Source organism: Medicago sativa, chromosome 2 (genome assembly GCF_051527215.1).
Source record: "Medicago sativa cultivar Bolivia chromosome 2, Bolivia_mono, whole genome shotgun sequence".
In the NCBI taxonomy this organism is placed as follows: Eukaryota; Viridiplantae; Streptophyta; class Magnoliopsida; order Fabales; family Fabaceae; genus Medicago; species Medicago sativa.
Genome location: NC_140750.1, coordinates 61,991,231 through 62,014,452, shown reverse-complemented (window position 1 = coordinate 62,014,452; position 23,222 = coordinate 61,991,231). Strand labels below are relative to the sequence as shown.

At 31.9% G+C, this 23,222-nt stretch overlaps 2 protein-coding genes and 1 long non-coding RNA gene across 6 annotated transcripts; all 3 read left to right on the top strand.

Moving 5' to 3' along the window:
* Positions 1-751: 751 nt before the first annotated feature.
* LOC146949452 (putative LRR receptor-like serine/threonine-protein kinase At1g29720) lies at positions 752-14,207 on the top strand. 4 transcript variants are annotated; one of them, XM_085745463.1, is made up of 24 exons: positions 752-991; positions 1,190-1,367; positions 1,673-1,744; positions 1,871-1,942; positions 2,141-2,212; positions 2,338-2,409; positions 2,540-2,611; positions 2,707-2,778; positions 2,881-2,952; positions 3,064-3,138; positions 3,232-3,303; positions 3,609-3,680; positions 4,337-4,396; positions 5,075-5,137; positions 5,219-5,254; positions 5,385-5,422; positions 5,612-5,991; positions 11,250-11,448; positions 11,539-11,670; positions 11,943-12,061; positions 12,179-12,389; positions 12,508-12,745; positions 12,900-13,050; positions 13,527-14,207. In XM_085745463.1, exons 1-24 carry the CDS (start codon positions 895-897, stop codon positions 13,920-13,922), a joined length of 3,021 nt encoding a protein of 1,006 aa, XP_085601589.1. In that variant the 5' UTR covers positions 752-894; the 3' UTR covers positions 13,923-14,207. The 4 variants fall into 4 exon arrangements, 3 of the variants coding, with proteins under 3 accessions (XP_085601589.1, XP_085601590.1, XP_085601591.1); XR_015027267.1 differs by having other exon boundaries at positions 857-991; positions 12,514-12,745; positions 12,944-13,050; XM_085745464.1 differs by having other exon boundaries at positions 859-991; positions 12,514-12,745.
* LOC146949453 (uncharacterized) lies at positions 7,364-9,263 on the top strand. The gene is made up of 3 exons (XR_015027276.1): positions 7,364-7,503; positions 8,236-8,327; positions 9,125-9,263. It is a non-coding gene; the product is annotated as an uncharacterized LOC146949453 (long non-coding RNA).
* Positions 14,208-19,070: 4,863 nt separating the features above from the next.
* Positions 19,071-21,341, top strand: LOC146949451 (uncharacterized). The gene is made up of 11 exons (XM_085745487.1): positions 19,071-19,171; positions 19,390-19,549; positions 19,752-19,823; positions 19,950-20,021; positions 20,199-20,270; positions 20,373-20,444; positions 20,531-20,602; positions 20,697-20,768; positions 20,871-20,942; positions 21,040-21,114; positions 21,204-21,341. The coding sequence occupies exons 1-11, from the start codon at positions 19,075-19,077 to the stop codon at positions 21,277-21,279; spliced, it is 912 nt and encodes a 303-aa protein (XP_085601613.1). The 5' UTR covers positions 19,071-19,074; the 3' UTR covers positions 21,280-21,341.
* Positions 21,342-23,222: the final 1,881 nt, after the last annotated feature.

Genomic DNA, 23,222 nt, shown 5'->3' with positions numbered 1-23,222 from the left:
TTGGTGTGTTAAGAAGCTGGATTGAAATTTTAAAAGGCTTTCTCTATAATCATGGCTATGTTGACGGTAAAAGTTAAGTGAAAAGAATCTGAATTGAAATTGGTGTGTTAAGAAGCTGGATTGAAATTGTTTCAAAAAACGTGAAAGCTGTTTTTTTTTCTTATATTTGTGACCGGAGGGTGTATTGCTTTTTCTAATTCTCCTCCTCAATCATTTATATATATGCCACTTTCCTCCTTTAAATATACAACTGGCAAATCATCAATGTTAATATTATCATTGACCCAAATACTTGACTTCCATATGTTTTATTTGTGTAGAGTTAATAAATGAGGTTATTTGGTGAGTTTGAACATGGGACCTGCGGTTGTGTGTGTGAGTTTCAGGCCAATGTTTGTCATTTTTCCCCAAAAATAGTGGGGTTATTCATCGATTTACTTTATAAAAGTGTATGTATGTGCTCTCATCTTAATCTCTGAAATTAATGAAATTTTATAATTTGGCAGTACCCTACAATGTTGAGGGCCAAAAGTCTGTTTGGATTGACTTATTTGAATGTATTTGCTCATATAAACACTTGTGAAATTGCTCAGAAGAATTTATGTTTTTCAATGATTTCTGTGAGCTCTTTAGGATAACTTACAAAAATAGATTATACGAAAAATAATTTGGCTTTATTTTATCTTTTATTATAGAAATAGCTTATTGATACGCACTTATATGATAGCGCTTATGATATAAGTGCTTAATTAAGCTATTTATCCAAACAAAGTCCAAATTTTGCATTGGGACTTAGTCTTACCTCTTAAATTCCAAGTACACACTATATATTGACACTCTCTAACTCTAAATTATTGACATATCTAAACTTTTCTTTTTATTGTTAATATTAAGATGAACACTTCCTCTCAACTTCTCTTCCTCTCACTCATTGTCATTTGGGTCATATCTCTAACAGCTTCTGGAGCTAATACTCTTCACCCTGATGAAAGTATGATATTTATTTATACCATAGCTCCCTAATAATAAAGAAATTTCTTTGATCTTTTCATTTTATTTTATCTAAGGTTTCATGCTTGTTTAAATATCATGATGTTTTTGCACATAATTTCTTTAAAAGATTTTACATGTATGTGTAGTTTAGAAGATTTTTCAGTACTTAGCTGATAACTCTCAATTGTATATTTAGAGAAAGCTCTTGAAGTTATAGCTAAATCACTTGGTAAGAAGGATTGGAATTTTGACATTGATCCATGCAGCAACAAACCTAACTGGGTTACGCCTACCATTCCCTTACCGATTGTAGTTAACAATGTCACTTGTGACTGCTCTGTTCCTGGTGAGAATTTCTGCCACGTTGTTTCGATGTAAGTCTCTTTTCCGTGAAAATTAATGACCCTTTGCTACCGTGACATCTAGTTAATTTAATATAAACAGTTTTTCCATTTATGGCAGTACTCAAGTATTTAGATTGATTTAGAGGTTATTACCATGTACAAGCTTAAATAGTATAGTATACTTATACGCTGCAAATGTTCTCATAATTATACATCTATAAAAATTGCTAGCCCTTATACATCTATAAAAATTGCTATCACTTATACATCTATTATAATTTTTTTACCAAAAAAGACATTATGGTTAACTTTTTTATGCAAAAATGAACATACAGAGTTTTAATAGGGCAAAATCTCCCCGGCACTCTGCCACCGGAACTGAACAGGTTGCGTTACCTTCAAACTATGTATGTAATTCCCAAACATTCCCTCACCTGCATATTAACAATACTATTGAATTTTTTATGTATCTTCAATCACATGTATATGCATATTATTTTGCTTGACAAACATTTTCCCTCCCTCTATTACAGTGACCTTTCTCTCAATTATTTGAATGGTACAATTCCTAAAGAATGGGGCTCCATGATGAATATTAGTAAAATGTATGTTTTGTCTCTTATTTTTCTTTTCTGTTTTTTAATCATTGATTATATGATCTTGATTCTTCAGATCTATTGGTAAAATGTATGTTTCGTCTCTTATTTTACATTCTTTATAAGACTTTGCATTATTTTTCTTTTAGAGTTTAGTAATTACATGCAACAATAAATTAATGACAACATGTTTCTTAATCATCATAGTTCTCTTGTTGGAAATCGATTAACGGGTTCAATACCAGTGGAGATTGCAAACATATCTACTCTGCAGCAGTTGTGAGTTTCTCAATTCCTTCTTAGCAGGAAAAAAAAAATAAAAAACCCTTTTATAAGTACATAAACATGTATGTGTTCAACCTAAAGAGTTTGGGTAGAACTTAACTTTAACTTGAAATGGATAGGGAGTTATGGATCAATCAAATGTCTGGAAATCTTCCTCCAGAGCTTGGGAATCTAACTCAAATGCAAATTCTGTAAGCACTTTATTAATTTTTTTCGTAATTGATTTTCTTCGTCAAATATGAAACCTCAATGTTTAAAATCCACTTTGATTTCCATGGCATAGAATCATAATTTACTATTGTGCTTTTTTATTTTATATAGGCGACTTTCCTCTAACAACTTTACTGGCGAACTGCCTGCGACATTGGCAAAGCTCACTGCATTGCAAGATTTGTAAGCTTCAAATTTTTATCGCGATGTATAATTCTAAATTACTTATAAAAATAGTTTTTACGACGCTTCAAATCTTAATGCCTCTCTCAATGCAGCCGAATTGAGGGCAATCAGTTCTCTGGAAAGATACCTGATTATATTCGGAAGTGGACAAGTATCCAAAACTTGTATGCACTCTCTTTTTTATTTTAATGTTTCTTCAAATTTAATTGCATTTGTATTTCTTGATTTTTTAAAAGAATTATCAATGGTTACTTTACTCTTGACAGAATGATTCAAGGAAGTGGATTAAGCGGGCCGATTCCTTCTGGCATTTCACTTTTAAGAAACTTAACTGACCTGTATGTATGATATTATATATTCTATATAGTATATACTGATAAATTAAGGATTTAAATTTAACTTTTATGTTAATTATATTTACTTAACTTTCATTTAAATATGATATTCAGGAGAATTAGTGATTTGGATGGATCTGAAAATGCACCTTTACCACAACTTAACAATATGACATTGTTACAAACTCTGTGAGTTCATTACTCGACCTCTCAAAAATAGAAAAGAATAAAAGCAGCAAGAGAGGCACTCATAGTATATCGCTGTGTATCTTACTGTCACAGGATTCTGAGGAACTGCAACATCAGTGGAAAACTACATGATTATCTTGGGACTATGACATCATTAAAAACCCTGTAATTGAGTACTTGCTTCATTTTATTTGACTATACCTAACTTTTGTTAAGATTAGCTAATCTTTAACATTTATTATATTTGTATTTTGTGGTTATTGTTTTGATAGATATAAGATTAGAATAATTCAAGCAACAGCCATTCTAACACAATCTTTTATCGGTTAAAATTCAAATGGGTCCTTCCAAATTTATATCGGACCCATATGATTTGCTGGCGTGCATATGAATTTTAACGAATTAGAAAAGTGTGTTAGAGAGTGTGTTGCCAACAGTATAGCTCATTCTCAATATGATATTTCTTTCAGAGACCTCAGCTTTAACAAATTAAGTGGAACAATTCCGAGTACCTATGCTGACATGAAGAGTTCAAATTACATGTAAGAATTTCATTGTAGTTTCCTAGTCAAATTCTTTTTGGGGCATAGTTTTTAGTCACATATCTGTTGGCTTCTTTACACCTACAACTCTTATTTCAACTTCTAGTCTGAAGAAAGGTTGCTGAATAGTCTACTTAGATCCATGAGGATTGAACTCAACCTAAATACTTGAATAAATGTCAACCTACTGGAGCTTAAATAGTCCAGACCAACCTTATGGATGAGTCATGTTGGAAATTAATAAATGATATGGTTGCAATATTATATTTATATAAAGACGACACGAACATCAGACTTTGGATTTCGTGTCAAAAGCTCAGGAAAATGTATTATAAAACGGATCACATGCCCTTTCTATCTGAGAAGCAAAATCAAAGAGAAAGAAGGTGACCATATATGAAGTGTGATGATGAGAATCAAAGTCAGAAGTTTAGGTTTTTAGTTATTCATTGATCTTTGTCTGTGTTAAGAATTAAAACACTTTTCTCTATAGAATGGTCCTTCGACACAGTTACCTAAATTAATTCAATATAACATAGAGAAGAGAAAGATGAGTGTGATTAAAGATAACTAGCTTATATCTCTTAATGGTCGGTCTGGCTCAATAAATATTAATCTTTGCGCATATTAATATCTTTGATATTGTTTTATGGTAGATTTTTAACTGGAAACCTTCTCACTGGATCGGTGCCTATTTGGAGAACGAACGTTAATGTGTAAGTTATCTTTCTGATACTACATGTATGGTTCCTTCGATTGAACAATGTACTTCATTTTTGAGTCAGAAAATACTAGAAACATATCGTCTGTTTCTTTTTTACCTTTCAAAGTGGACTGTGTTTCTTTTTTCTTTCTTCCATGCATTTTCCCTTTCTTTTTATTCGATAGTTGTTTCTTTTGCTTTCTTCCATGCGCCAACAATGCCCTCTATTTTATTTAAAACATAAAGCGTTTCTTAGAAGTTCTACAATTTAATCCTTTTTTGCTGTTCTCCTAATTAACTCTAGTGTTAATTCCATGATCATGAGTTTAGCTTTCCTCACGGCATAAGTTCATAAACTCCTTAATCTATCTTCTCTCTCAAGTGTATAATATACCTAAAGCTTCAGGGTGTTGTTGCTCTGATTTAATGTTTAGGCTGATTAGATAGTTGCATATAACTTTTGTTTCATGTCTTCGGTTTACTTAATATTATATCTCTACATTATGTCTCAGTCTGGAAATCGTTTTGAAACTTTTATGCTCTAGGAGTATGATTGTGCAATTGTTTACATAACTAAAGATATTTATATCGAAGGCATCTTTCTATTCACCAAATATTTCACTATGTCTTTGATTTTTGTATTATTAATTTATTATCATATTCTGAATCAAATTGTATAACTTTGGTATAGAGATCTTTCATACAATAACTTCAGCATTAGCCAGGGAAGTCAGATATGTCACGACGAAAAAGTGTAAGAATCCTTGCATTTGTGTGCATTTATTTGCAAATTTTAGAACCTTATTGAGACACTATCTTCTCTAATACATCTCAGGAACTTGTTTTCTACCACATGGGCACGCAATGACATGTAAGTTTGGTAATATAAATACAAAAACAGGCATGTGTGTACATGGCATTTCCATTTCCTTCTTATTATGTGATGAATCTTATTTTATTAATCGTGCTATCTGATTCTATTACTTTCATCATTCTCTCAGAGGAACAGTCTCATGTTTGAGCTTTGATTGCCCCAAACGTGAGTTTCTTCCCGCGACTTTCCTTTAGACAGCTAAGATATTACTATGTTTTTACATTTTATTTACAAAAAAATGTATAGCTACAACAAGAGAGGGGACGAAAAAATTCACAGAACATATTTTTCTTTTTTCATTTTTTTTAGTTTTCATAATACTTACAATGTTTCTAACATGATTGCTCAACTCAGCCTCGTACTCCCTTTATATAAATTGTGGTGGAAAGCAAGCAAAAGTCAACGGAAAAAGTTATTATGGTGATTCAGATTTACCTGGACCAGCTAGATTCCACGTCAGTCCACAAGGAAATTGGGCATTTAGCACCACTGGTATATTCATGGAAAGTAATATACTTCGAGAAAACTATTCCCCGGAAAATATCACTAAACTTACTATGGTGGATGCTGAATTGTACACGAATGCACGCGTTTCTCCCATTTCTTTAACATATTATGGGTTTTGCCTGGCAAACGGAAGCTACACAGTAAATCTACATTTTGCTGAAATAATGTTCACAGACGATCAAACTTTTTCTAGTCTTGGAAGGCGTGTATTCGATATCTACCTTCAGGTACACAGTTTAAAAAGTTTCTTTCAATAGTAAAGTGATCACTAGGTTCCTATTAAAATACGTAGAATATCTCACTAACAACTGAATATTTTTCTGATTAGCAGTTCACTTATTTATTTATATAAAACTCTAAAATATATTTATAAAATAGAATGAAGATTAAAATATTTGTAGGTTATCTTATGTATTTATATTGGGTCTAACTCATCCTTACAAGCTTGGTTTGTAAGGTTAGGACTTCCCCCACTTATAAACATATGTTCAGGACTCACTACACCATTTGTTGTCTCTGGCAACACTTTTTTAGGGGACGAGCAGAAATTGTCCCCTAAAAGTGCCTAAGGCAACGTTTTTTGATTGTCAGTAGAAATAAATTCGCAACGCCTGGAAATCGTCCCCTTAAATACTTCTGGGGACGTTTTTGGAGTGTCACTCTGTTATTTCTTTGGTGACGATCATTAATTGTCCCCGAAAATATTTTTGGGGACATTTTTGGAGCGTTACTCTATTATTTCATAAAAATTTCAACAACATCAAATTTTTGGTGGCAAACTTCCCTCTAAACTTGTTCACCAAAATACAAATTTTCCTCCAATCATTCTTAAAAAAATAAAAACAAAATATAGCTAACACATCACGTAAAAGAATAATATAGTTTTTTTTTTTAAGGAGTATATAGTTTTTTTCTTTTGAATCACATATATAGTAATAATAATAATATATCTTTATTATGTAAAAAAATTAAAAAGAACATAATTATAATTTTTTTTAGTAAACTATCAATTTGGTCCCTGTCTTTGTACCAAATTCTCAAATTAGTCCATGACTCTATTAATAACTCAAAATGGTTCCTGTTTTTATCAAACGTTTCTCAGAGTGGTCCCTGACTCTATTAGTTGTTTTGTATTTTTAGTGTTAATGACTCAATGTCTTTTGCATATTATTTAGTGGTTAGTGACATAATGCATTTTGTATCTTATTTGGTACGTTAATGACTTAAAATACAAATCAATTAATAGAGTCGGTGGTCAATCTGAGAAACGTTTGACAAAGATAAAGACTATTCTGAGTTATTAATAAAGTCAAGGACCAATTTGAAAATTTAGTACAAAGACAGGGACTAATTCGGTGATTTACTCTTTTTTTTTGACAAAAAACATAATAATGATATAATATAATATAATATAATATAAGAGTGTACCTTATCTTTAGAAATACAAATTCTAAGTCCATCGTTCTCTTCACACAAACTCATTCACACAAACCTAATCTAAGTCCATCGTTCTCTTCACTGCCGTTCATTCATTCAGACCCTTTCCAGAAATCAAACATTTCTCTCGTTCCAGAATCATGTGACCCTTTCCAGAAATCGCTCCAAACCCTCGTTCCAGAATCACCCTCGTTCCAGACCCATAACTTCAACTTTTCTCTCGTCACTCCTCAAATCCGGACTCGCTACTCTTCACACCCAAAAAAGATCTTGCTGCTCATCTCAAATAACAAAAGATCCATGTAATTCTTCTTCTATTCTTCATCTCTATTTTTATTTTTATTTTTATTTTTTTTATTTCAATTGAAAAACAAATCTTTATTGTTTATTTAAAATTTTGAAGTTGTTTTAATCGTTAAAGTTCCGGTTTTTCGTTTTTGAATGTTTTTGTAATACATGAGATTTGTTTTATCGGTGGATTCGAGGTTAATGATGTTTGAATTTTTGTGTGTATTCTTTGAGCAAGTGTTTTTAATTTGTCAAAAAAAGTGTCTTTAATTAGATTATGAAATTAGCTTGGTGTTTGTGAATAACCCATGTTTAATGATTATAGTTTAATTTTAAAGTATTTGGTTTAGTTTTAATGTCTACGATGTTTTGGAATTTATTTTGATGTATTTGTTGACCCTTTTATGGGTGTTGTGTCGTGAGCTATTGAAATAGGGTTATTTGGATTTGAATGACCATGTCACTGGATGTTAGTTGGTTGCTAGGTTGTATTGAAACTCAGTCTATGAACCATGTTTGGATTAGGTGTGTCTCGTTGTTGGACACGCGTTGTGTTCGACACCGACATATATAATTACACATAATTATATGATTTTTTTAAATTAGTAGCGTGTCCGTGTCCGGTGTCGGTATCCGTATCCGTGCTTCATAGGTTCATAGCCTTTAGATTTTGTTTAGAGAATTTTGAAATCTATGAATTTATCACTGGTTTGGATTTTGTATATCATCTACGATGGCTTCTTCAGACAATTTTGAACCTTCTTCTCTCTCTCATCAATCAACAACACCTCCTTCTAATCTCTGTATGCAGAAGTTCAGGCTTTATGAAACTCGATCGGTAATACCCTTTTCTGACTCTCTTTTTATTGATTTTAGTAAGATCTCTTTGATTTTGACATGTGATTAACTCGTTTTGTGTTGTAGAAAAATTTGTGCGTGGAGTGAATGATTTTAATGTCCAGTATTAGGTCAAAGTGTGTTATCAATGTTCTTATTCATACATGTTGATTGAAGACATGTTTATTTTAGTGCTTTTATTATACTAGTTTTATGTCACTTTTTTGGCTCTTATTTTAATGTTGCAATGTGGAGTGTTTTTAGAAGAAACATGGTGGACTGAAGTATATGATTTGAACTTCCTTACATTCATTATTTTACAATTATATGAATTTGTTTGATGTAGTAGAAAGAACTACATAACCTTGTTTCCTCGTTTTTGTTTAAATTCTAATTATATTGCATTCCTACTTTAATTAATTTTCTTATGCATCCATTTTGCCTTTCTGAAATGCATCAAAAATTCAGAAAGAAATTTTTATCTCCTTGAATTTGAGTATCTATTTGGATGCTTCGTAGTTCACTGTTAACCTTGAAGTGGGGTTTGTCATTTATCTTGACTTTGGTGGGTCTTCACCAGCCTCTCTTCATGCTTAAGATGCCTGTCTTTAAATTATTATCCCTGTCAATGAGATTACACAAGGTTCATGTCTAATCTACCATGCATATTAAATATGGATCCCATGTGGAAAATTTAGTTTGAAGCTTTGGATGGCTTTTGGAGTTGCAGTAATAGTCTTACATGTATTTTAATTGAAATATAACTACCTTATGCTTCCTTCTTTTTTTGTGCCACAGAACTTTTACATGATACGGAAGGACAAGAGTAGGACATACTGGAGGGTACTTAAGATTGACCGGCTAGATCCTTCAGAGCTAAATGTACGAGAAGATTCCACCACATATACAGAAAGGGAATGTTCTGATCATTTGAGGCTGATACATGAGGGGAACAAAGCCACTGGTGGACTGAAATTTTTTACAACTTGTAATGGAATTGTTGGTATGTAAATCCATAAACCCTTCTTCCATTGCATGTCGACAATTTATCAGTCGTTATCAAATGTTTTACGTGTTATTCTGATTTTAGGATTCATCAAATTTCTGGGGCCTTACTACATGCTACTTATCACGAAAAGAAGGCAAATTGGTGCAATCTGCGGTCACACAGTATATGCTATCTCAAAGACTGAGATGATTCCGCTGCCGAATTCTTTTGTTCGGTCTAACATCATCAATTCTAAAAATGAAAACAAGTCTTTACAACCTCAATGTGTCAAATTTTATTGCTCTATACATATCTGATTTTTTAATCACTGGTTTGGATTTTGTATATCATCTAGCACACAAATGCATTCCTCTACTTCAATTCATACTCCATGTCCTGAAAAGGTAACCATATACATAAATATTATTGATTATGTTACTGTAATTGAGTTAAACTAGTTATATTTTGCTTGTTAATATATGCAAAAAGTTGTTAGTAGTGACGTCACTTGGAATGTAGGCAAGTGCCTGAAACTGTTAAGTTGCGTGTGTAGGGTCTGAATTAGAGCTGTGCGAATTTATGATTATGTTGTTTTGCTGAATTGTTTAAGATGTGTGTCGAGGGTCAGATTCTGTTTGTGTTGTAGAATTTTATGCATATATTTTGTTTTTCTTGTTATTATATATGCAAAAAGTTGTTAGTAATGACATCACTTGGAATGTAGGAAAGTGTCTGAAATTGTTAACTTGCTTATGTTGGGTCTAAATTAGAGTTGTGCGAAGTTATGATTATGTTGTTTGGCTGAATTGTTTAAGATGCGTGTCCAAAGTCAGATTTTGATTGTGTTGCAGAATTTTATGCATAAATTTTGTTTATGCAATTTGTGGTGTTTGTGCAAACTTGTGATTTATTTTTCTGCATTTTGTGTTTGTTTCTCTGTTGCATAACATGACATAACTTGCAGAAACTTAAAAATGAGATTGTAATGATAGAATAAGGAAGGGAAATGTGTAAAACAAGTTTCTTATTTGCAGCCATGTTGACTGTGTTTTACTTGTTGTTTTGGTTTTTATTTGTGCGAGGTACAACACTTGTTGATGTCTTTGATTTTCATTTGAACCAACAATATCTTTGGTTGATGTATTTTTTTGTTCTAATGCAGCAAGTTATCAATGGAGATGTTGTACATGATGACATAGATGATGAATTTCAAGAGGAAAACGTAGATGATGAATTTCAAGAGGATGACATCAGTGATGAATTTGAAGTGGACGATTTGGGTGATGAATTACAAGATAAACTTGAATGATCGAGTTGGATGGTGTTTTATTTTGGATTGTAGTTAAACCACATTTTGGATTGTAGTTAAACCACTAAACTTGTCCAAACTATAGTTTTGTTATTTTGCTAAACTTATACTTCGAAGCATTAAACTTATCAAGTAATGTTTGACATTTTGATTACTATTATGTCTTGAATTAATGTTTGAACTATTTTATTATATTACATCTTTTGTGGTTGTATTGCCTTTAAGTTATAGTTACATTTCTAAAATAATTGGAAAATTCTAAAATTTTACGAGGACACTCTAAAAATGTTGTCTATAAGCTATGGGGACGTTTTTAGGTTTTCTTAAAGATTCACATTTAAGGCAACGTTTATTAATTGAAGCAACCTATGGGAACATTTAAAAATGTCCCCTCAGAATACCCAAAAAATCGTCCCCTATTCCTAGGGCTTAGGCGACGTTTTGAAAAAGTGTGCCCAAAGATCATGAAAAAACGTCCCCATAGACTATAGGCGACGCTCGTATAGGAGACCCCTGGAAAACGTCCCCTATACCTTTAGGCAACGCTTTTCATAGTTCTGGCAACATTTTTCGACTGTTGTTATAAAGGATAAATGGTGTAGTGACTTGTGATCCAAATGCTGCAGGGAAGGCGTGTGCAAAAGGACTTCAATATTGCAGATGAAGCAGGAGGAGTTGGTAAGAAAGTCATAAAAAAGTTCAATCATGTTATTATTACGAGTAATACTTTGGAGATTCGCTTGTATTGGGCGGGAAAAGGGACAATGGCCGTCCCAAATAAATCAGCATATGGTCCTCTTATATCAGCTATATCAGTGGAATCTGGTAAGTTATACTGTGTACGTTCCTAATCTTATGCTATGATCTCGATGTTATGATCTATTATTTAAAATGTCTTGTTTAATAATCATCCAGATTCTCCACCTATAAGCATATCTGCAGGAGCTGTGGTTGGAATTGTGATTGCCACAACAATTATTATCATTATAGTATTTGGTATACTATGGTGGAAAGGATGTTTTGGAAAGAAAAACTCATTAGCAAAAGGTGATTACAACTTAATTTATTCTGTTGTCATTATTATCATACTTTTAGCTAATGTGTTAATTATTCGAGTAATAACAAATAAACTTGCGCATGCTGTGTAATCGAGTTACTTTGAGCATGTACTTTTATCAATGTATCTTGTTATGGAACCTGAGACTCGTCTTATCTTGATAAATTGAAAGTTGCATGCTTACAAGAAATAGATTGTCAATGCAGACTGTACATATGCATGTATAAGAGAATTTTGATCTTTCTTTTACTTCAATTAACAGAGCTGAAGAGTTTAGACCTACAAACAGGATTATTTACCTTTAAACAAATCAAGGTAGCAACAAATAACTTCGATATTTCCAATAAGATTGGAGAAGGAGGATTTGGTCCTGTGTTCAAGGTATTCTGCACAATATAACAAATCCTCTTGAGTGCCATGCTTTTAATATAATTTTACATATATTTTTAAGAAAAGTCTTTTTCGACAACTAACAAAATCGCATTCCTCAAAATGAAGGGAAGTTTACCCAATGGGACATTGATAGCAGTGAAGCAACTTTCTTCTAAATCAAAGCAAGGGAATCGTGAGTTTTTAAATGAGATTGGCATGATTTCTGCTTTGCAACATCCATATCTTGTTAGACTCCATGGTTGTTGTGTGGAGGGAGATCAATTGTTGCTGATATATGAATACTTGGAAAACAATAGTCTAGCTCGTGCTTTATTCGGTAATTTTTCCAATATGGTCTACTTCTATTTGATATCTATGTGATACATCACATTTACTAAGTTAACACTTTACTGTTTAGTAACATTATCTGATTCATATTACATTGACAAATAAAGGTCCAGAGGAGCACCAAATAAGATTAGATTGGTCAACAAGGAAGAAGATTTGTGTTGGTATAGCTAGAGGTTTGGCATACCTTCATGAAGAATCAAGACTAAAGGTTGTTCACAGGGACATCAAGGCTACTAATGTGTTGCTTGATGAGAATCTCGACCCGAAGATATCTGATTTTGGTTTGGCCAAGCTTGATGAGGAGGACAATACTCACATTAGTACTAGAATTGCTGGAACTTAGTGAGTAACTATAATTCATTTCTTCTTTTAGTTTATTAAAAAGTACTCAAAAGTTGCCAAATTCAATTAAAATGATATTTTTTTAGTATAAAATTAGTTTGATATGCTGTATACCGATAACTAGTTGTTGCAATGTTATGTTTCAATTATGCAGTGGATACATGGCTCCTGAATATGCAATGCATGGTTATTTGACAGACAAAGCTGATGTTTATAGTTTTGGAATTGTTGCCTTGGAAATCGCTAGCGGGAAGAGCAACACCATGTATCGATCAAAGGAGGAAGCTTTCTATCTTCTAGAATGGGTAACTTTATGATGTTTAGTCATTAGGTCATGAAAATCTTATTATTGTTCACTATTAATCTAATAATTCAATTCTAAAATATGTCAAAGGAGGAAGTATTCTATCTTCATAAATCATGTTTCCCCTTTTCTTATGTCTTTCCTCATCCTGACCAACATGAAGACAACAGCTTATAAAAAATATTAACAATTAAGATACAATCTGCTAAATGTAATTGTTCGTGATGTTCAAACGTTATTAGGTTTAACAATTTGAAAATGATTGTTAGTGACGTTCAAAATTACGGTTAATTGTCCTGAATGAATGGTTAATTAGTTGTGACACTTGTTATATTCATTAACCATCTGCTAAACATAATTGAACTACAATAACCATCTAAATTGTTATCGAATTTTGATGTCAAATTTGTGTATCAAAATACCACTTCTCTTTTGTAAATTACTTGGGTTTCACAAAACAATTCTTTGTTTCAACAGGCACATATGTTGAAAGAGAAAGGTGACCTAATGGAGCTAGTTGACAGAAGATTAGGTTCAGATTTCAATAAAAAGGAAGCCATGGTGATGATCAATGCGGCTCTCCTATGCACCAATGACACTTCAAACCTTAGGCCCTCTATGTCGTCAGTTGTAGGTATGCTTGAAGGAAGAATTGTAGTTCCAGAATTTGTGCCAGATTCAAGTGAAGTCATGGATGAAAAGAAGATGGAAGTAATGAGACAGTATTACTATCAAATCGAAGACAAAACGATGAGCAAGTCGCAAACACAGAGTCAAAGTTTATTAAGCGATGGATGGACTGCTTCATCTTCATCAGCTGCAGACCTTTATCCTATCCAAAGTGATTCTTCCTACTGGGAGGAAAGAAATTAAGAGTGTTTGTTGAAACATAAGTGCATCTACCAGCTTGATGTCCTGCAACTGTTGTCCTATGATGAAACCTTGATGTATATCAAAACTGAGTAATTCCACAATAATCCATATATTAAGAAAGTGTGGTAGTATAGTTAATGTGTATTTTGTATAAGCCTATTACCGGTTGTTCGTGTATAGATGTGTTTAATTTTGATTTGTTATGTCCCAAGCATGCCAATTTTTTATTCGCCTTCGTATGTACTTGTTCAACCTGAATATTAGCATGGTGATCTCCTTGTCATATGTAATTGTTCAACTTGAAGATTAGCATGGTAGTATGTATCATTAGCCGCTGGGTGTCCCCTAGTGTTATCGGTGTAAAAAAAGTAGTAGATTGAGAATTATAAGAAGTAGAAGCTATTTGTAATACAGGTATCAGCTGAACTAGTAAAGATCCTCCTAAAGCAACGATCAAATGGCTTTGAGTAACAACGCAGTCTAACTTGGGTTCCCTTCAATTAATTCCTTCTATCTTGGAGGCGACAAAATTGTGACTAGAATTGTCTCGTCTAGCTTCCAACTCCTTGACTTGTTGAACCTCATTATGAAATCATGAGTTACAATGTCAACAAGTTGTCGAGAGACCTCATACATGATGTCTTGTATCCCCATGTTTATTTGTTGTCTAATGAAAGACGCTATCATTAACACAATAGTCTCATGTTGGCATTCCTAACATTTATGAAGTTTATTTCGGTCTTTGTTGGCCTTACGATATTGATGGTGATGATGTTGGTTGATCTGTACTTCCAAGACTCTTTTCAGATCACATGTACATTCGCCAAATGTAGTCTTGACCTAAATAACTAAATTTCGTTGAAGTAAAGTTCGTCATGTTCCATTGGTTGACCCAAATTTGTTGTTGAACTATATATTTAAGAGAGGTATCAGTTTAGGGTTGCCCCAATAAGAGCATCCAGGCATGTAGCTCATGGCCTCAAATTTTGAGAGGCCAATTTTTTTTCTTGTAAATATGGCCTGAAAGGATGGAATATATATCATCAACGTAGATTATTTCTTGATTTCTGCTCTTCTCCCAGCAAGTTTCGCTCCCACCCAGCCAAACTGACCAAAATACCCCTGCGTTAGTTAACTAACGCATGTGTAAAATCATGTGTTAGTTAACTAACGTGGCGTGACTTAAGTCATGCAAGTGTTAAACTCAACGTGACGTAACTCAAACATAGAGATTAACACATGCGTGAGTTAACTCACGCTAGTTTTAAAATTCAAAATGTGAAGAAACCATTTAATGAATATTATATGCAAAGTCAATGAATCAAAAGAGCTGGCATGCAAAGCTATAATTAAAAGTCACGTGTATGGGAGAATCCATCATTCTTGCATAGAAAATGTGACAGCTAACAGGAGCACCACAACATTATAGCATGAAAGGGCTAGTATATTATATTATTATATATAAAAGGCTATCTTGTTCTTTTGTTTTATGTGCCTAAGATGACAACAACAATCCCAGCTTGATTGTCATACCTCAAATTTTGTCCACTTTTCTTTGTTTTAATTTTTTTTATTCGTGTTTTAAGGTCGTTTAATTTTGTCATCTTAGACAGAATTTCGGCAAGAAAATACCTCATTTTAGTTACCGAAAGGGACAAGTTTAAGTGTCTTTTTTTTTTACTTGTTTCTATTTCTCATTATTCCTTTTTTAATTATTTCATCTTAGCTTTTTATTTCTATTTTCGTTTTTAATATATATTTTATTTTATTTGTTTTGTTGCTTTAAATCATTTTTGGTCCAAGTCAAGTGGAGTCTTAGTCCAGTAGGATGATCTCTAAAGCATCTAATATTATTTCTTTGTGCCCAATCATTGGTGAAAAAGGGGGCACTGAATTTGATACGAACAAAAACCCCAAAACGGCAGCAATATTTTTAGATCAAATCCTCCTTTCTTCCCAAAATTACCTCAAGAACACCAATTCATTTTTCCAACAACATTTCCTTATCATCATCACAAGCCTTCGAGATTCAGTACAACACCATAATAAACATGTTCACAAAACCACATCAAACTACTGTGCCATGATCACATAAGCCGATCCATAAGCCAAATCCAATTCATATCAACTATAACCCTTCATCCTTCATCTTCCAACCCCCATACATGCTTCCTGCACCCTCCCCTGCATGTTTGCATCCTTTTAGTATTTTTAACTCATGCATTTTCTTTTAAGCTTCATACATTTATTGAATGCTTTAATCTTTGTAATATGCATTTTTTAGGTTCAATATCTTAAAATTTCATTTCCTGCATTTTTTCATAATACTTCATTATCATACATTTTGTTAAGTCTACTTGGTGCTTTAAATTTGGTTATCTACATTTTAAAAGTTTCGATTAGCTTGCATTGCTTATTGTTTAATTAATAGTTTGTTTTTTAACTCATGCATTTTAAACTCATTTTATAGCTTTCTTCCAAGCATTTTATAATACTTTAATCTCTATGTTTTTTTTTTGCCTTAATGTTTTAAAAAAACAAAAAAAAGCTTTATTTCATGCATTTTAAATGTTTTACTCCACAATATCTTTTGTTAATTTTGCTTTAAAATTTCAATTTCTACTTCATGCATTTCTTTAATACTTCATCATCAAGCTTTTCATTTGATAAGTCATCCTAGTTTGTGATACCTTTAAGCTCTTTATTATCTTGTTTGCTTTAATCCGCTTTTTATTATCTTGTTTGCTTTAATTCACATTTTTATTATCTTGTTTGCTTTAATTCTAGTATGATCGCATGCATTTCTTTATTCTTGCAATTTATTCAAATCCCATGATATTTAGTGTGTATAATTAGGGAAGTGATGTAATTTTCTTTTGTGCTTTTTATTTCTCTTAGAATGTATCTAGGAAGGGTATGTAATAATGTAGTAAATGCACACACCGACACAAGCACCGACACTATCACTTTATTTACCGCTTTACGCTTATTTTTTTTACGCCGCTACGCTAGTTTACCGTTATCTTAGAAAAATCTTTTTATCTCAAGTCAAATAAGCAAAAAGTCAAAAAATATTTTCTTAATAAACCTTGGATCCAAATCCAAGATGTTTTTTCCTTTATTTTCTTAATCAAATTCCTAATGAATCTTAATCGAACTTAGACTAAATTTCATAAATAAAATGAAACAACCTCACTCCCATTTTACTCTTCTATACCTTGAGGTCTCGCAATCCTTCTTAAAACCATTTTCAAAAACAAATTAAAATCAACCTAACCCACCAAAAATATTTTGAGAGCGAACTACATTGGGTTTTGATCCCTTTTCTTTAAGGGTATGTAGGCAAAGGATTTATCCTTCCAAACCAATCAAATAAAAAACAACAAAAACATACTTCTTCTCCCTCCATTCTTTCACTTACACTTAAGAAAAAGTTTTCATATAAACGAATTAATTTAGCACAATAAAGTAGGTAAGAGGTTACCACGGAGTACCGTGGACGATGCGGGTGTCTAACACCTTTCCCAATCGTAACCGACCCCCGGATCCAAAAAAAAGGGTTTTAATCCATTTTTCCCTTCCCAAAAAAAAAAAAATCGAGAAGTCCAAAGATTGAAGGTTCAAAACCAATTAATGGATTGACACCCGAAATTCACCGGTCTACAAAATTAAATATTTAACATATAGTAATTGACATATCAATGTCACGTGGCCAAAGTTGCATAATCAACAACGGCCACGTCTGCGTCAAACTAGCACCTAACATTTTAAATGAGTCCATAAACCTTTTTAAAAAATAAAATATTTTGCAAGGATTTTTTTAATTTTTTTTCCAAGGACCAAAATCTAAATAGGTCATATTTACATGGACCGATATAATTAAGGGCCCGTTTGTTTTAGATTTAAAAAAAATAAAAATTCTTTGTACTTTTAAAAATGGATTTTTTTAGAAATTTACTCAAAAATAAAAGAAGTTATTTCAAACTCATTTAACGTAAGTTAAAAATATGATTTTGACATTCACTAGCTTAAATATTAATTGTTAAAGATTTTACATATTAAAAATCACATATTTTTTCAAAGTGACATCTTTCAAAAATGATTTTATGAAAAGCTATTTGAAATAGCTTTTTTTTGGAGATTTATTCAAAATTTTAGTATCCAAAAAAAAAAATATAACAAAATGAAGAAATACTTAGAATTACATTTTAAGATAAACTATTCAAACAGATTATTAATTTGAAACTTCAATTAAAATTTTCTTTGTTAAAAAATTGTAGCAAAAATATATTACACTATAAAAACATAAAAATGTAAACTCTCTTTTTAACGTGATCAAATAAAAACATAAAAATGCGGCCACCCTTGGTCACGCCAGGCAACCACATCAGTGCTCTTTTCTGTCGGTGTCGGTGGAGAGGAACAATGTCGCCCTCAATCTTTCTATGTTATTTTGCTCTTTTAATAAATGTCTCATCACCGTACAAATCATAAATGTGAATTAAGTATCATTCACCTATATATATGCTTTACTTTAATTTCTTTTGTTTGTGGCTTGTCATCCATCAATTTACTTGATTAAACTGTTGCTGCTCTCATTACTCTCTGAAATCAATCAAATTTAAAATATTATCCTTAAATTTACCTGATTCACTTATTTGATCTTATTTACTTGTATAAACAAATTTTTTTTTTTGGTACAACTTATATAAACAATTTTTAATCAGTTTAGGAGAGTATATAAACACATCTTATGGTTGCTTTAAGCTCTCTAAGATAGGTTATATGAATTTTCTTTACTTTATTATAAAAATAGCTTATACATAATTACTTACATGATAGTGCTTATGTTATAAATGCTTATATGAATTTATTTTTTTTTTGGTGCAATGCTTATATGAATTTTGTTTACTTTATTATAGAAAAAGCTTATACATAATTACTTACATGATAGTGCTTATGTTATAAGTGCTTAAGTAAGCAGTTTATCCACACAGAGGCTAAATTGTTTATTTAGAATGATACACGCGTTTACTTGCATTTTAGACTTGTTCTTGCTTCTGAAATTCAACATACACAATATATATTAGATTCTCTTCCTTCAAATTATTGATATATCTAAACTTCTCTTTTCCTTGTTAATAATTTTAAGATGAACACTTCTTCTCAGCTTCTCTTCCTGTCACTCATTGCCATTTGGTTCATATCTCTTACAGCTTTTGGAGCTAATACTATTCATCCCGACGAAAGTATGATATATATCTATTTCTATATAGCTCCCATTTAACTAAGAAATTTCTTTGATCTTTCTTTTCCAATTTTCTATTTATCTAAGGTTCCATGTTCGTTTAAATATCATGTATTTTTTCCTCATAATTTGCTGTATATATAATTGATGACTTGTAGTTGTATGTGTAGTTTAAAGATTTTTTAGTACTTAGCTGATAGCTCTCAATTGTATATTTAGAGAAAGCTCTTGAAGATATAGATAAATCGCTTGGTAAGAAAGATTGGAACTTCGACATCGATCCATGCAGCAACAAACCTAACTGGGTTACAAATGAACATAATAATGTCACCTGTAACTGCTTTGTTGCTGGTGACAACTTCTGCAGAGTTGTTTCAATGTAAGTCTATTTTCCGTAGAAACTCACCTTTTTCTGTTAGCCCTTCCAATCAATTTAATTTTTATTTTAAACTGTGGTACTCGAGTATTTACATTGTTGCAATTTTTTCATAAATCTATCCGATAAGAAATACATTATAATTTATTACTTTATTTTGCTTAATGTTTATGTTTAACTTTTTTATGGAAAAATGAACGTACAGAATTTTGAGATTGCAAAATCTCACTGGAAATCTCCCACCGGAACTAACCAGGCTGCGTTACCTTCAAACTATGTATGTAATTCCCAAACTTTCCCTCGCATCCAAATTAAAAATACTATTGAAATTGTTTTGTATTTTCAATTACATATCTCTATATATTATTTCACTTGACAAATGTTTTCTCTCCCTCTATTACAGTGACCTTGCTCGCAATTACTTGAATGGTACAATTCCTAAAGAATGGGGCTCCATGATGAATATTAATAAAATGTATGTTTTGTCTCTTATTTTTACAACAACAACAACAACAACCAAGCCTTATCCCACTAAGTGGGGTCGGCTACATGGATCAAATGCCGCCATAATGTTCTATTTTGTCTCTTATTTTTCTTTGCATTAATTTCCTTGTTAATAAGCTAATGACAACATGTTTCTTAATCATCGTAGTTCTCTTGTCGGAAATCGGTTAACGGGTTCAATACCATTGGAGATTGCAAATATATCTACTCTACAACAGTTGTGAGTTTCTTAATTCCCTCCTTAGCAGAGAAAAAAATATATCCTTATTTGTTGTTCTAAAAAGAGATTAAATAGAACTTAACTTTAACTTGAAATGGATAGGGAGTTATGGATCAATCAAATGTCTGGAAATCTTCCTCCTGAGCTTGGGAATCTAAATCAAATTCAAATTCTGTAAGCACTTCATTATATTTTCTTTAATTAATATAATCTGTGGCATAGAATCATAATTTACTGTTATGTTTTTCAATTATATATAGGCGACTTTCCTCTAACAATTTTACCGGAGAACTACCTGCGACGTTGGCAAAGCTCACTACATTGCAAGATTTGTAAGCTTCAATTTTTATGGAGATGTATACTGATCAATAAATTCTAAAATAGTTATTATGATGCTTCATTATCTTATGCCCTATCTCAATGCAGCCGAATTGAGGACAACCAATTCTCTGGAAAGATACCTGATTATATCCAGAACTGGACAAGTATCAAAAAACTGTATGCACTATCCTTTTTCATTTTTATTTTCATCAAATTTATTGGTTTTTGTATTGCTTGACTTTTTAAAATAATTACCAATGCTTACTTTAATCTTGACAGAATGATTCAAGGAAGCGGATTAAGCGGGCCGATTCCTTCTGGAATTTCACTTTTGAGAAACTTAACTGACTTGTATGTATGATATTATATTATACTGATAAAAAAGGGTTGAAATTTAACTTTCATACTAATTATGTTTACTTACCTTTGATTCAAATGTGATATTCAGGATAATTAGTGATTTGAAGGGATTTGAACATGCACCTTTGCCACAACTTAATAATATGACATTGTTAGAAACTCTGTGAGTTGATTCATCTGTTTCTTTCAGATATTTAAAAAGAAAAAAAGCAGCAAGAAAAGAAGCACTAATAATATATTGTTGTTTCACAGGATCCTAAGGAATTGCAATATCAACGGAACACTACCTAAATATCTAGGGAATATGACAACATTAAAACACTTGTAATTGCATACTTGTTATATTTTGTTTGACTCTAACTAACAATTAAAGTTTCTTTTGTCAAGTTTCTTTTATGTGACATGGATGTTTTTTGATGACAAACAAATATTCTTTGCAGTTTTTTTTACTCATTTTCAATATGATTTCTTTTTCAGAGACCTCAGCTTTAACAACTTAAGTGGAACAATTCCTAGTACCTATGCTACCAAAAACAGACTGGAATACATGTACGAAAATTCATCGGTTTCTTAGCGCAACTCTTTTGGCTTATGTTTTTAATCACATATCTATCTGCTTCTTTACACCTTCAACTCTAGTTTCAACTTTCATTCTATTGTAGGATAGCTAAATAATCCTATTTAGATTCATGAGGATTAAACTCAACATAAATACATGAATAAATGTCAACCTAATGGAGCTTAAGTAGTCCAGACCAAGTTTTGATTGTTACAGTTCTTAGAAATTGGGTTGGGCGTAACTGAACCTTAAAAAGACGGCTTGTAAGGTGAGAACTACCCTCACTTATGAACATATGTTCATGACATATCTCATTTAATGTGAGACTCTTAATACACACCCTTACCGTCAAAATTAGACATATGAAGTGTGACCCGAATGACCTTTACAGTCACTTAGCACATGGCGTAATGGATCTTGGGTAGTCTCAGATAACATCTTAAAATTTTGGACGGGTCTAACGTAACCTTACAAAACAGACTTGTAAGGTGAGGACTATCATCACTAATAAAAATATTTTCAGGTCACATATAATCCAATTTGGGACTCTTAACAATAGTATAGGACTGAGTCGTGTTTGAATTTGATTAATTATAGTCGCAATACTTTGAGTGCTTGGAATATTTTTGATAAGAATAATGCTAGCAACACATTTTTAACCGCTATTTTTCACCACGCTCTTATTTATTAATCAAAATTCATATAGAGACTTCAGTAAAACAAAATAAAAAAATCATATGGGATCCACCGGATTTATTTCGGATCCACATAATTTGGTGAGATCCATGTGGATTTTGACCAATAAAGATGAAGCATTGTATATTAATATGTTGATATTATTTTATGGTAGATTTTTAACTGGAAACCATCTCACTGGACAAGTGCCTTCTTGGGGAAAGAATGTCGACATGTGAGTTATCTTTCTAGTACTACTTGTATGATTCATTGGGTTGGACAATGGACTTCATTTATATGAAAAGAAAATCTGTCGTTTCTTTTAATTTGCTTCCCTTCTTTTGCAACCGCATTTTTATTTAAGAACTGTTGTTTTAGCTTTGTTTTTAGGAAAAAAAAGCCGTATAGTTCTTTTTGGGTTTTTTGTGCATTAAGTGTATGACCATTAAGCACCAACTTTGCTTCAATGATTAATTATCACCAAATTAAAGCTTCAATGTTAGGTTAGGTTTTTGACTTTCTAACTAAAATCAATTCCCTATATTATCAACAAATCAATCTACCTCCTTTTATCTCTTTTATGAGGAATCTAAAACTAAAATTCCTTAACTCAGTTTAGGTGTATTTTATCATTCTTAGAAATCAGGAACGATTTACCCAATGTGAAGGGATTAGAATCTCTTGTCTACCTTTTATTTGTTCATCAATACTACAGGGAAGAATAATTCACTTTTTGCTCGTTGTTGTTTCAAATCCATGCATATTCTGAATCAAATTTTATAATGTATATAGAGATCTTTCATACAATAACTTCAGCATCAGTCATGGGAGTCAGATATGTAAAGATGAAAAAGTGTAAGAAACCTTGTATTTGTGTGCATTTGTTTGTAAAATGAAGAGCCTTCCTGAGACACCACCTTCTCTAATATGTCACAGGAACTTGTTTTTGTTGGAACAAAATGTGTTTAACAATGAACCTTAAAGAGTTTTGATGATAACAAGGTATTAAAAATTGTAAATTGGACTAGCTAATATTT

What these genes read in the sequence shown, in the direction of transcription:
- LOC146949452 (XM_085745463.1), top strand. Translation starts at nt 895, where the DNA reads ATGAACACTTCCTCTCAACTTCTCTTCCTCTCACTCATTGTCATTTGG. An exon ending in ATATCTACTCTGCAGCAGTT is followed by an intron (nt 2,213 to 2,337) that starts GTGAGTTTCTCA and finishes TGAAATGGATAG; the next exon opens with GGAGTTATGGATCAATCAAA. An exon ending in GAAAAACTCATTAGCAAAAG is followed by an intron (nt 11,671 to 11,942) that starts GTGATTACAACT and finishes TTCAATTAACAG; the next exon opens with AGCTGAAGAGTTTAGACCTA.
- LOC146949451 (XM_085745487.1), top strand. Translation starts at nt 19,075, where the DNA reads ATGAACACTTCTTCTCAGCTTCTCTTCCTGTCACTCATTGCCATTTGG. An exon ending in TACTATTCATCCCGACGAAA is followed by an intron (nt 19,172 to 19,389) that starts GTATGATATATA and finishes TTGTATATTTAG; the next exon opens with AGAAAGCTCTTGAAGATATA. An exon ending in CTCACTACATTGCAAGATTT is followed by an intron (nt 20,603 to 20,696) that starts GTAAGCTTCAAT and finishes ATCTCAATGCAG; the next exon opens with CCGAATTGAGGACAACCAAT.